A 13079-nucleotide genomic window follows, 5' to 3' on the forward strand; every position below is an offset into this window, starting at 1 on the left:
GGACAAGGTATGTTGATTACGTTTTACGTATTTTATATTCTAAAAACATTATTGTGTTTGTGATATTTGGACAATAGTAACTTATATTGTAATTTAATAAAAATGGTCATAATTCCGATAATGGTTAACATCTTTTGATACTTTTTAGGCACGATAGCTAAAAAATTGGTCGTTATTATTATTCTTTATTCGAAAGCAAAAGATGTTGTCCGTTTTTCGAAAACGGACAAAATTTTTGCTCTGACTATTTGATCAGGCGTTTTTACTGTAGCGAAAATGTAACTTTTTCGCACTAAAACAATGATTTAGTGCGTAATATTTTACCCTAAGGTTATTTCTATTCATTTCGACGGTTTCAGATGAGAAAAGCGATTCAATTTTATTTCAACGACGAGAATATATAATAATATGTAGACCTGTACCCGTGGTGTCGTATGACACCTACTGTTCATAAAATCCTTATTCATGGAGACGCAATAATATCTGAGCACCTGATTCCAATAGGCAATTTAAGTGAAGAGGCCCAGGAAGCGAGGAATAAGGATTTTAAAAACTATCGAGAGAGATTTAGTCGTAAAACTTCCAGAATCGACAACATGACGGATGTTTTTAATAGGCTCTTGGTTTCCTCTGATCCCCTCATCACCAGCATACGACCTCTGCCAATTATGAATACAAAAATATTTCACCCGGAAGCTGTCGATATGTTTATCGATGAATATGATTACCATATTATTCATCATAGGAATATTTTTTTTTATACAAATATAATGTAAATAATAATTATTATAAGCACTACTTGACATTACGAATGCAGAATGGTACTTTTTTTGCTTAATTTTACTTTTTGTAGTTTTGAGCACAGCAATGTATGGGCGGGTTCCAGTGCCGCAGTCGCTGAATGTATTTGAGCAGACGTGGTGCTCAGAAGTATCTGGACACGCGCTAAGCCTTGAGAATAAATGCGTGTTTAGTATTTAGATATTTGGAACCTTTGTCTTTCTGTAGTAACGTATTGATTATAGATTTTTTCTATTGCCGAACTTTTATTCGTCATTTACAGGGTCGTGCATAGATCTTTAAAACCATACATAAAAGTCTATTCCATCCGCCGGCTTTGCGCGCATGCACGCAGTATCTAAAAAACTGAAAACGCATTGTTTGACTCTCTAACCATGGCAACGCATTATAACGATACTGCGCGCGTGCGTGGGAAGGCTTTGGGCAGCTGAGCTGACAGTGAAAACCTTTGCGTCAAAATACAGGAAACAGTGTGAATTTCACGAAAGTTATACAAGAAAATAATATCAGGCTTAATTAATTAATCTTACCTCAAATTACGATGATGATGATGTGATCCTCTTATTCCTCACTAGGGGCATAGGGCTCTTAGAAGAATCTTCCACTTTTCACGATCCTGGGCGACTGCTTCCATATCCTTCCAGCCTAGTCCACTTGCGCTAGCCTCCTTCTCTACTGACCGCCTCCACGTGGTACAAGGCCGCAATCTTACCAATACATAGTAGTAAATTCTGAATATAATATTTCTGTCCATGTATGACAAACCGATAAGGGGTCACCACCGAAGAAGAATGTAAGCGAAAGCGAAATGATAGGTCTGTGAGGGTCACTGTTATCGCAGGTACGAGTACCTATACCTAGTAGTATTTTTGCATGTTTAAAAAAAAACGTTCTGCTTGCACACTTATGTAGAATACACACATTATGTAGAAGTTTAATTGTAGAAAGTATTATGTTTATCTTGCAATCTTACGATGTTTTTACAATGCCAACAGTACTGTCATATTGACAATAAATAACTCATCGCCAACAGAAGTATTCATTTCAACTCTTTGGTTCACCTCCCACTGTTTATAATCTGTACCATAAAAAAACAAAGATAATAGAATTTCTCTTTCTAACATATGATATGTCTATGATTCAAAGCCTGTCATCTGACAGACTGTCATGAGATCAAAATGTTAAGATATATTTATTTGCTGTGTTTCATTTATTTCGAATTGGTTTATTGTTATAACTCTATCCCCGGAAAAGAACATAGAAGATTAAGAAGAAGAGAATATGCCCCTCAGAAGAATCATAAGACTACGTCAGCGAGCCCTTATGAAAGTTTAGATATGATTAATTTTATGAAACCTGAGGCTGAAGTCTTCGATTCTTATAGCTATGAGAAACCACAGTAAGTCAATGCTTCTATTTGGTACTTTTAATAAGTAATTTCACCAAGTTAAACTTAATCAAATCCAGCAATCTCTTCAATATTTTATGATTCAAAATCATTGGTAAATTCTACCAGCTAGCTTAAGACATCAAGTTAAAATTTATATGAAATTACTTGGCACTCTTGTGGATAAAATGCAATTTTGCTACCTATTTATAATGTAATATTTCAATGAATAAGAGAGCCTACACCAGTTAGTTGGTGTGGAGAAAAAGACGTTTATTCACATGAACTAATTTAGATTTTATAGAAACTAAGACTAAGCAATAGTACATTACGATACAAGTGCGTAAAAAAAGGAAGTTCGAAACGAGTAGCGATAAATTAAAACACGACCGAATGTTTACAATCGACACGAGTTAAGAATTTCCTTTTCGCACATGTGTCGTACGACGTTTTTCAGTATGGATGAGCCTCCGAAGTTTCGACCTGGCATATAATGAACCACTTCTCGCACTAGTGCGTAAAAAAAACACCATCTGTACTGAAAAAACTTAAAACTTAAGTTTCATGACGCATTGAATTTCTCTGTAATGTCATTGAAATATAAACAATTTCTTTACTTTTCTTTTTTTTATTGACAATTGGAGCAAGCAAGATTTACATAAGTGGGTTTGGGTACATACATTACAATATATTTCTTAGTTTAACAGTAGTCTTCAAACTAAGTCAAGCCTGTGTCGTGAGGACTAAGATGAGGCAGTAAGAGCAGACAGAATTACCAACAAGGTGGTGCTAATAATACAACACAGTATTTACAATTCTTGTTTAAGTTCAATATACTATCCTCGTAAGGCCCACCATTACATAGTTAGTTTTCCCATTTTGAATTATTTTATTAATATGTTTTCAAATTGTACCATGGGTACTACCGACAACATTTCCTCGCTGTATTGCAATGATGCATTGTGCGAGGAAGTCGCCATCAGTTCTTCGGTCACCAGTAACATCAGCCAAACGTTTCGCGATTTCTGCGAAAAACTTGTACGCGCTGCAACCCTACCCCTTTAGCACTGAACCTCGAGTTTCAGTGCCTAAAGGTTCAAAATGATACTATATAATTATTCACCAAGACTCTAATATTAATTGTTACGTTTTAAAAAACTAAAAGCGCCTACCTAAAATAAGGTAGCAATTTTCTAGATACCACTATTCTATTAATATTGTTTATTACTATTATCTTTTAAATTGTTAATTGTCGTGTGGTGACGGGTTAAGAATTTCACCACCCCCTTTCTTCCCGTGGGTGTCGTAGAAGTCGACTGTGGGATATGGGTTAAATTGTGGCGTAGGCGAGAGGCTGGCAACCTGTCACTGCAATGTCACAGTTTCGTTTTCTTTCAACCCCTTATTTGCCAAGAGTGGCACTGAAACTTGAGTAGTTTCATGTGCTCTGCCTACCCCTTCATGGGATACAGGCGTGATTGTATGTTGTATGTAAATTGTTGAATCATAATATATATAATACACACATCAAACATGAAAACGTCATCATCCTCCTTGCGTTATCCCGGCAATTGCCACGGCTCATGGGAGCCTGGGGTCCGCTTTTTAATCCCAAGATTTGGCGTAGGCACTAGTTTTTACGAAAGCGACTGACATCTGACTTTCCAACCCGAAGGGTGAACTAGACCTTATTGGAATTAGTCCGGTTTCCTAGCGATGTTTTCCTTCATCGAAAAGCGACTGGCAATTATCAAATGACACATAAATTCCGAAAAACTCATTGTTGCGAGCCGGGGTTCAAACCCGCGACCTCCGGAACGAAAGCCGCACATACTTACCGCTAGGCTACCAGGCTACAGCGTTTTCAAACATGATTATACGAGTCTACATATAAAGTCAATCAAACTTAGGTACTATTTTAGAATTTTTTGCTAGCTGGCATATCAATCGAGCATAAAGTACCTAACAGTTCTCCTTTGATCGGAAAGATGCCTCGATTGGGAAGCTATTCCCAATCGTGCATGGCGTAACCCGCTTTGCATTGAATTGAATACTTCCTGCGAGGAGGTAGTTTAAAGTTTACAAGAAAAAAAACCGGCCAAGAGCGTGTCGGGCCACGCTCAGTGTAGGGTTCCTTAGTTTTCCGTATTTTTCTCAAAAACTACTGAACCTATCAAGTTCAAAACAATTTTCCTAGAAAGTCTTTATAAAGTTCTACTTTTGTGATTTTTTTCATATTTTTTAAACATATGGTTCAAAAGTTAGAGGGGGGGCACGCACTTTTTTCCGATTATTTCCGAAAATATTAATATTATCAAAAAACGATCTTAGTAAACCCTTATTTATTTTTAAATACCTATCCAACAATATATCACACGTTGGGGTTGGAGTGAAAAAAAATATCAGCACCCACTTTACATGTACGGGGGGGTACCCTAATAAAACATTTTTTTCCATTTTTTATTTTTGCACTTTGTTGGCGTGAATGACGTACATATTGGTACCAAATTTCAGCTTTCTAGTGCAATACAATACAATACAATACAATTCTTTATTAATAACAAAAAAGTTACAGGTCGTACCTAAAGTTAAACAGTAGGAAAATGTTTTTAATTAGTATTAATTAATTTCATCATAATTTCAATTATACAGTGAATAAGGTCGAATATGGTTCGACTTGAATTGACAAGAATAATATTCTTATATAAATGAATGTGTGTCGTGATTGCGCAGAGGACTTTTAAGCTACCTTAAAGTATTCCGCGTAGTCGTAGAAAAGCTCGGCCATGAGCCACATTTTTAATTTGAATTTGAAACCCTACTCTGTGCTTACGGTTACTGAGATTATCCGCGGACGGACGGACGGACGGACGGACAGACAGACATGGCGAAACTATAACCTGGGTTCCTAGTTGACTACGGAACCCTAAAAATGTAGATTGAATTGTAATCTGTACCTACTTTGTTTACAATTGAAAGGGGCGCTTTCTTACGCACACACACACACAGTCTAAGCTCGTGTAGGTGAACGCGTACCATGCTTGTATGATTGAGATATGACAGGTCGACTGGGCGCGTTCTTAAAGTAGGTTCATATTATGTGGGTACAGGTTCATAAATATATGTACATTTTTTCACCGTATTGCAACGATTTAAGGTGAAGAAATGTACACATATTTATGAACTCGACTGTATTTAATATGTAGGTATTTAGGTTGTAGAAATCTGTACAACATTGCCCTGCCGGTCAAGCCGAAGCCGAGAGCCAGTCTGACGCTGTAACGGCCTTAGCCTTAATGGCATTTCTGCGACGCGAAACGAAAACGAAACGCCGCGCAAGGTAGTCTGGCTCTGTCACGCCAATACGCAAGAGCGATAGAGATAGAGATCTACGAGCGTTTCGTTTCGTGAGCGTTTCGTGAGCGTTTGTGCCATTCGGCTGCCGTACGCACCCTATAGGTGTAGAGCGATAGGGAGAGCTAACCACGATACGCTTATGAAGCGTAAGCGATTGTGACGTACCAGGCAGTGTGTAAAATAACCTAACCACAAAATTAAAATTTTGAAAAAACCCCCGACCGCGACATAGTGGACCGATTTTCATGAAACATGGCTAAGAACACTCCCGACTTACTCAGCTTTCAGACAAAAAAACTAAATCGGTTCATCCGTTCGGGAGCTACGATGCCCCAGACAGACACACACACAGACAGACAAACAGACAGACAGACACACACACAGACAGACACGTCAAACTTATGTCATCCCGTCGTTTTTGCGTCGGGGGTTAAAAAGTACTGAGCGGTATTCTCTTAAGGGGCTGACAACACCCAATTGCGCAAAATTGATGTTACTTGCGCAGTTTTTTAAGATAAACTGTTAGTTTCAGTGAGGCAAGTAAATTATAGGTTATTATTCATTACATTTTAACGAACATAACCGAACTCGATACACGATTTAACGAAATCGGCTCGATAGAAAAAAAATGCAAACATTGGTCTCGAGTTCGTCATTAAATGGTTTCTATGTCGTTCAATTATTCACTTAGTTGTATTTAATTATAACCTAACCACAAAATTAAAATTTTGAAAAAAACCCCCGACCGCGACATAGTGGACCGATTTTCATGAAACATGGCTAAGAACACTCCCGACTAACTCAGCTTTCAAACAAAAAAAACTAAATCGAAATCGGTTCACCCGTTCGGGAGCTACGGTGCCACAGACAGACACACACACAGACAAACAGACAGACAGACAGACAGACAGACAGACAGACAGACAGACAGACAGACAGACAGACAGACACGTCAAACTTATAACACCCCGTCGTTTTTGCGTCGGGGGTTAAAAATAACAATAACAAAAATATACATATCTAAAACACTAACGAAACATGTTGCACAAATAATGCCCCTTTCTATTTTATTTTAATATTTTTCCGTACTTATACTTTTCGTACCTAACCGCCCTCTTTTAGTGACATCGCGCTCTCACTTACTCCCATACGAATGGACAGTGTACGCTATCGTCAAGGCCATTGGGTATTGTCAGCGTCTTAATACAAGTAACTCAAAAAGAGATACAAGCCCAATCATGGAAACATTTAATGCTAGCAATTTTATTTTATTAATCATAATTTCAGGCGACTAAGCGCCGCGGATTTCCAGCTGCCGCGCCTGCGCCGCTCGCGTCACGATCCGCGCGAGCCCGCGCCGCACACCGCGCGTGCGCACACCCGTCTGCGCAGCCGCCAGCTCGCGCACCACGCCAAGAGGAAGTGGTGAGTGCCAGACATTGCATATACCTTTGCCACACACTCGACGAGCGGCGTGGGAAGTAGCGAGGGAAGTAGGCAGAGGCATAGTGTGGCCGCGCTATTCTTCATGCCGCTCGTCATGCCCACCGCTCCCTAATTTGTCGGTTTTTTGGCGCGAGTCAAGGGGTCGGCAACAACCTAGTGCGATTAAAACCGAAATAAATTACACATATGAAAGAAAAAGTGACCAAGGCCTCCAGTGCCTGAGGCTGGAATCGAACCAGCGTACCCTGCAATCGCGGCAGAACCATACCGCATGGCTTGGGGGGCAAGAACCATACCGTTCTACCCTAGGGATGGCCAGAGGGCGCTACGAGTCCTTGTATAGATTACTCATATGAGAGATAATTTCGACCTCAGCAGCTGTGACCTGGGTGGCCGAGCGGAAATAGGCATCTGCCGCGATTGCAGGGTACGTGAGGAGCAGTGCGAGGGGCAGGGCGAGGAGCATAGTGTGGAAGAGGTAATATACAACAGGGTAAAATAAATAGCCTAGCCACCTACAAAAATTGACGCGCAAAAGCTGTAAGGACGGATTACCCAGATGTTGACTGAGTTCGGGTACTTAATCTACGTGAAATAAAAAGGACTAGGGTACGCAGCCGAATGGCACAAGCGCTCACGAAATGAAACGCTCGAAAACATACTATCTCTATCGCTCTTGCGTATTATTATTGCGTATTAGCGCGACAGAGCCAGACTACCTTCCGCGGCGTTTCGTTTTCGTTTCGCGTCGCAGAAATTGCGAAAAATTTGGTTGTCCCATAGCGCAGCATCGCGTCAGTCGGAATGTATTTCGCAGCCAATTTTTTTTCGAGATTTAATTTCAACATACAACATAGTAATTAAAGTTGTTCATTAATTCATTATGACCTCAAAAGTTACTATACAAAGTATGGCTAGGACTTTTTATTAGTATTTGGCCATGAGTATACTCATAGGCTTATACGCCTATTTAATTTATAATAGTAATAAAGAAAATATTCGTGACTAGCTAAAACAAAGCTGAAGAGGGACTGGGCCGGTCGGAACGAGCTATTGGCCAAGATTACCACAGAGTTGGCAGCCCAGGCCAAAACGGGGACTCGGCAGACCACGTATGCGATGGCGGAACGAGTTGGACTCCTGTTTTTAAGAATGGCCAAAGACTGCACAAAACCGGGAGTAATGGAAAAAGCGGGGGAGGCCTTTGCCCAGCAGTGAGACATCGCAGGCTTTTAAAAAAAAAAGCTAAAACAAAACTGTACTTCGTCTAGAGCCGTAAAGTTCTGAAGTTTAAAGTTAATGGTAAATTTTTGGAGTGCATTATTTACGATGCCGTAAAATGAACATAAACGCGATTTTCCAATAAATCTTTTAGCAGCTGCTGTTACATTAGTTCTCATAAATATTGTTTTATTGCCTTCAAGTGGTTACAGGGTACGTAGCCGAATGGCACAAAACGCTCACGAAACGAAACGCTCGTAGATACCTATCTATAGTATGAATTTTTTGAAACGAACGTTTCTAAACTAATTGTTAGAAAAACATTCCTAATAATTTACATTACGGTTTGTTTAGTTATTTATGTTATTATATGTATCAAAACTTGTACCTAATATTTATGTAATTAATTATTTATATATTGCTATATACAATTGTTGATTGTTAACAAAATCATTAATAAAAAATAACAGTGATATACGTGTTTCATTACTTACACCACTACCACCAAGTATCAAATATTAGAAGCGCTGTGTATTTGCACCTATAGCGGTGTGGTCTATCGCTTCACATTCCCAAAACAATCTATCTCAAATTTGCTGCTGCACAGATTTGAACCTTACAATTATCAGGATACAGTTGTTTCTTGTTGTCTTAGCGCGGGCTAAAACAGAAGCTCTCGTTCAACACAAAAGGAACAATGCCTTTGTTTAGAACGTTCGTTTCAAAAAATTCATACTATACCTCTATCGCGGCGTTTCGTTTTCGTTTCGCGTCGGAGAAATGCCATTCGGCTACGGCACCTGGTATTTTAAATGTGACAATAAAAATAATTAGATATTTTCTGAATATTTGCTAAGCTAAGATTTATCGCTCTCTATCTCAATATAAAATGTATTGCAAACCTAATGTTTAGTAGCTAAATAACTAATAATTATATTGTTAAAATTATTTGATTTTTAACTCCCGACGCAAAAATGATGGGGTGTAGCTCCCGAACGGATGAACCGATTAAGATTTCGTTTTCTTTGTCTGAAAGCTGAGTTAGTCGGGAGTGTTCTTAGCATATCCATGACTCAGGAACAAATATCCGTGTTCATCACACAAATAAATGCCCTTACCGGGATTCGAACCCGGGACCATCGGCAATGTGATTCTCTAACAGAACTGTATGTAATCAGACGTAGCTGGAATAAGAAATATCTGTCCTAACTGGAAACTGACATAAGTGGAATAAAAATTTCTGTCCTAATTGGACCTGACGAAAATGGCATTAAAATATTCCACTTACGTTAGCGGTTTTGATTTTCTGACCTATATGGAATTTCTAAAATTTTGATGTATGAAAAAATAAAATCTGACCTAATTGGCAGGTGACGTAAGTGGAATAATTCCAAAAATCGGCCCCCAGATCACAATTGCTTTTCCGTCTTTCACGGCAAAACAGAGCGACGAATTGACGTGATTTTTTAAGTGGAGATAATGAGGAGGCACACTCGAAGGTTATGACAGATGGCGCCACCTTACTAGTCCATTGCACAGATAAAGAATTTCATACGTGAGAGCGAGAAGAAGACATTTTTTTCTCTCTCTTACACATATGATTGGCAGGGACATGCCTAGACACTTGCACAGGCGACGCCTGGTGGGATAAAATGTCAATGAGCCTCCTCATTGAAGGGATAGAGAATGACATAGGATACTTTTTGTCTCTTTCTTACCTCCCAGTTCCCTAAAATGGAGGGTGCAAGTTTGTATAAACATTTCTCAATTTTAGAATTGTACGAGCGAACCCGGCAAAATGTAATGTATCTACTATTATAATAACACATGTTTTCTTTGTTTCAGCTCCTACGCAATGTTCCCTTTTTTTTCCCATAAAAACAAAACCAAGCCCAAACCGCCGGGACCCAAACACGACAAGCGGAAATCCCACTCATTCCACTTCTCCAAAACCAAGGACCGCTTCCCCCCTTCCGATAAACGGGAAAAGAAAAATCACATCACGGAAAAAATCGAAGTCACCACCATCAAAGATATCACGCAGAACAGCAAACTGAAACCAGCGAAAATAGTACATAATAGCCGATTATACTTCGCGAATCCTTATAGAATTGATGAAGGGAACTTTGGGATTTCAGGAGCGAGTAGGTAAGTATATTAAAGAGGATAGGATATAGATTTAGAGAGATGTACTTTGTAACGTATTTAAATATAAATGTTGTTTATATCATTTGTTTCTTTCTGGTTTTTACGACGGCACAGTAAACATCAAGAGTTAAAAAATGGCAATTCGTATAATTTTACTTGGACATTTTCATTTGATACGAATTACACAACATAAAAATTAGAGTTATCGCAGTTTGAAAGGATATCAGTATCTAATCCTACTATTTTCGTAAAGAATTTTGTGTTTTAAACATACATACAATCACGCCTGGTGAAAGGGGTAGGCAGAGCACATGAAACTACTTAAGTTTCAGTGCCACTATTGGCAATCAAGGGGTTGAAAGAAAACGAAATTGTAACATTGCAGTGACAGGTTGCCAGCCTCTCACCTACGGCACAATTTAACCCATAGGTCATACTCATTCATATCCCACAGGCGACTTCCAGGAAGAAATTTCATTTTCAAGCCGACCGGTCTGGCTCAGTCGGTAGTGACCCTAAATAATTTTAGAACAAAACGGGACTTAATCGCGTAAACACTTACATTTATATTAGGCCCGACGTTTCGAACATCACATTATGTTCGTGGTCACGGGTAGACTGGCGAGGAATTGCATCAACATCTTCTAGCCGCGCGAGTTTCTCGAACTACCCGCACTTGTTCTTGATTATTCACTTTTGCGCTAGGGTTGTCACTTTGCCTACACACAACACTCACGACATCAGCCGGTGTGTCCCTCGGTGTTTTTTCACGCTTACATTTGCTAATCACTGACCCTGCCTGCTAAGCCGGGGTCCTGGGTTCGAATCCCGGTAAGGGCATTTATCTGTGTGATGAGCACAGATACTTGTTCCTGAGTCATGGGTGTTTTCTATGTATGTATGTATTTATCTATATAAGTAAGTATATCGTCGATTCGTCGCCTAGCACCCATAGTCCCATAGTACAGGCTTTGCTTAGTTTGGGGCTAGGTTGATATATGTAAGGTGTCCCCCAATATTTATTTTAAGCCTTAAAAACACATTTTATAAAATTACAAAACATTATCCGTGTACCCTTCATATAAGTGAATGGACGGCACTCAGAAAAATAAGAGTATTTTAGGACAGCCCGTGGAAGGCGCAAAAAGATGTGTACGAGTCTGTCATTTCTTTACCGGAACTTATCCGCGGCGCAAGTTACAAGCGATGTCCGAATACTCCGAATATTTCATTAGATGATTGTATCAAAGATTGTAGCTGATTTCGAATGATTGGTATTCGTATGCGTTTGACGTTACCCATATGATGTGTTCATGAATAACCTAACCACAAAATTAAAATTATGAAAAAAACCCCGACCGAGACATAGTGGACCGATTTTCATGAAACATGGCTAAGAACACTCCCGACTAACTCAGCTTTCAAACAAATAAAACTAAATCTAAATCGGTTCATCCGTTCGGGAGCTGCGATGCCACAGACAGACACACACACAGATAGACAGATAGGCAGACAAACAGACAGACACGTCAAACGTATAACACTCCGTCGTTTTTGCGTCTGGGGTTGATAAAATTTAATACGCCTGAATTAAAATCTCAGCATTGCCACACCTCGGACACTGGCGATCAAATATATGAAAGAGGCGCGTTCCTAGCACACATTCTAAGCTCGTGTAGGTGAACGCGTACTAAGCTTGTATGAGTGAGATATGACAGGCCGACTGGTCGCGTTTTTGACAGGCGGTAACTGTGAGGTAACCGAGAGGGGGTGGGCGGCGCTTTCAGCGGGGAGCGGGAGTGGCCATACTGTACGATAGTACTCTTTATTATACTGTGGCATTACTATATCCACTGGGGCAATGCGGCCAGCCTTCTGGACACCTTACGTGAACTTATCTAACGACGAGGACTTAGTTCAAACTATTTAATTGTAAGTATTTAACGTATTTTTGATTATGTTGTTTGTTTTACGTTATTAAATAAATATCTTCTCACCTAACTGATCAAAACCGCAAATAACTAAGTTTATAAAACCTTCTACGTTTCAAGGACGGCGTTGTCTCCGTGATTTCGGAGAAAACTGGCTAAAATTGACACCAAAATCTTCTAGCTGTACGAGTTTTTCAAACTACTACCACGTGGTCCTGATTATTCACTTGAACGTCGACACTCAATACTCACGATAATCGGTTTCTCAAACTGCTATCTTTGTTGCTGTCTTTCATACCTGTAGCTGTACCCTACATGTCACAAGTCCAGCCGACGCCTTTGAATAATATCTTTTAAAAATCACTGCTTCTCAGCACTTTGACTACACCAACTTTACTTTGAAATACCAACTTCTTCCACTTGACTCTATCCAACGTCGGGCAATTCGTATTGTTGGCGATCTCGATCTCACAGCCGGTTTAGATCCTCTTAGCCTTCGGAGGGATGTTGGCTCTCTGTGCTTGTTCTACCGTCTGTACAACGGGGAATGTTCTGATGAACTCTTTGACTTGGTGCCACCGTCGCGCTTTTATCACCGCACCTCCCGCCAAAGAAACAAAGTTCATCCTCACTTTCTCGACACGTGGCAAACCAAGAACAAACGGGCCTCCCGCTCGTTTTTGCCCAGAACGTGTAAGTTGTGGAATGAGCTACCTTCTGAGGTGTTTCCCTTGCGCTATGACATGGGGTTCTTCAAGAAGCAGGTATTTAGGGTTCTCAAAGGTCGG

General features: G+C 39.8%; 1 protein-coding gene across 1 annotated transcript; it reads left to right on the forward strand.

The window, feature by feature from the left end:
• The first annotated feature begins 2079 nt into the window (after positions 1–2079).
• Positions 2080–10364, forward strand: LOC125235146. Its single transcript, XM_048141596.1, has 3 exons — positions 2080–2200; positions 6833–6970; positions 10058–10364. The coding sequence occupies exons 1-3, from the start codon at positions 2139–2141 to the stop codon at positions 10362–10364; spliced, it is 507 nt and encodes a 168-aa protein (XP_047997553.1). The 5' UTR covers positions 2080–2138.
• The last annotated feature ends 2715 nt before the right edge of the window (positions 10365–13079 follow it).

Source organism: Leguminivora glycinivorella, chromosome 17 (assembly GCF_023078275.1).
Source record: "Leguminivora glycinivorella isolate SPB_JAAS2020 chromosome 17, LegGlyc_1.1, whole genome shotgun sequence".
NCBI lineage: Eukaryota > Metazoa > Arthropoda > Insecta > Lepidoptera > Tortricidae > Leguminivora > Leguminivora glycinivorella.

What these genes read in the sequence shown, in the direction of transcription:
- LOC125235146 (XM_048141596.1), top strand. Translation starts at nt 2,139, where the DNA reads ATGATTAATTTTATGAAACCTGAGGCTGAAGTCTTCGATTCTTATAGC. An exon ending in TATAGCTATGAGAAACCACA is followed by an intron (nt 2,201 to 6,832) that starts GTAAGTCAATGC and finishes TCATAATTTCAG; the next exon opens with GCGACTAAGCGCCGCGGATT. An exon ending in CACCACGCCAAGAGGAAGTG is followed by an intron (nt 6,971 to 10,057) that starts GTGAGTGCCAGA and finishes TCTTTGTTTCAG; the next exon opens with CTCCTACGCAATGTTCCCTT.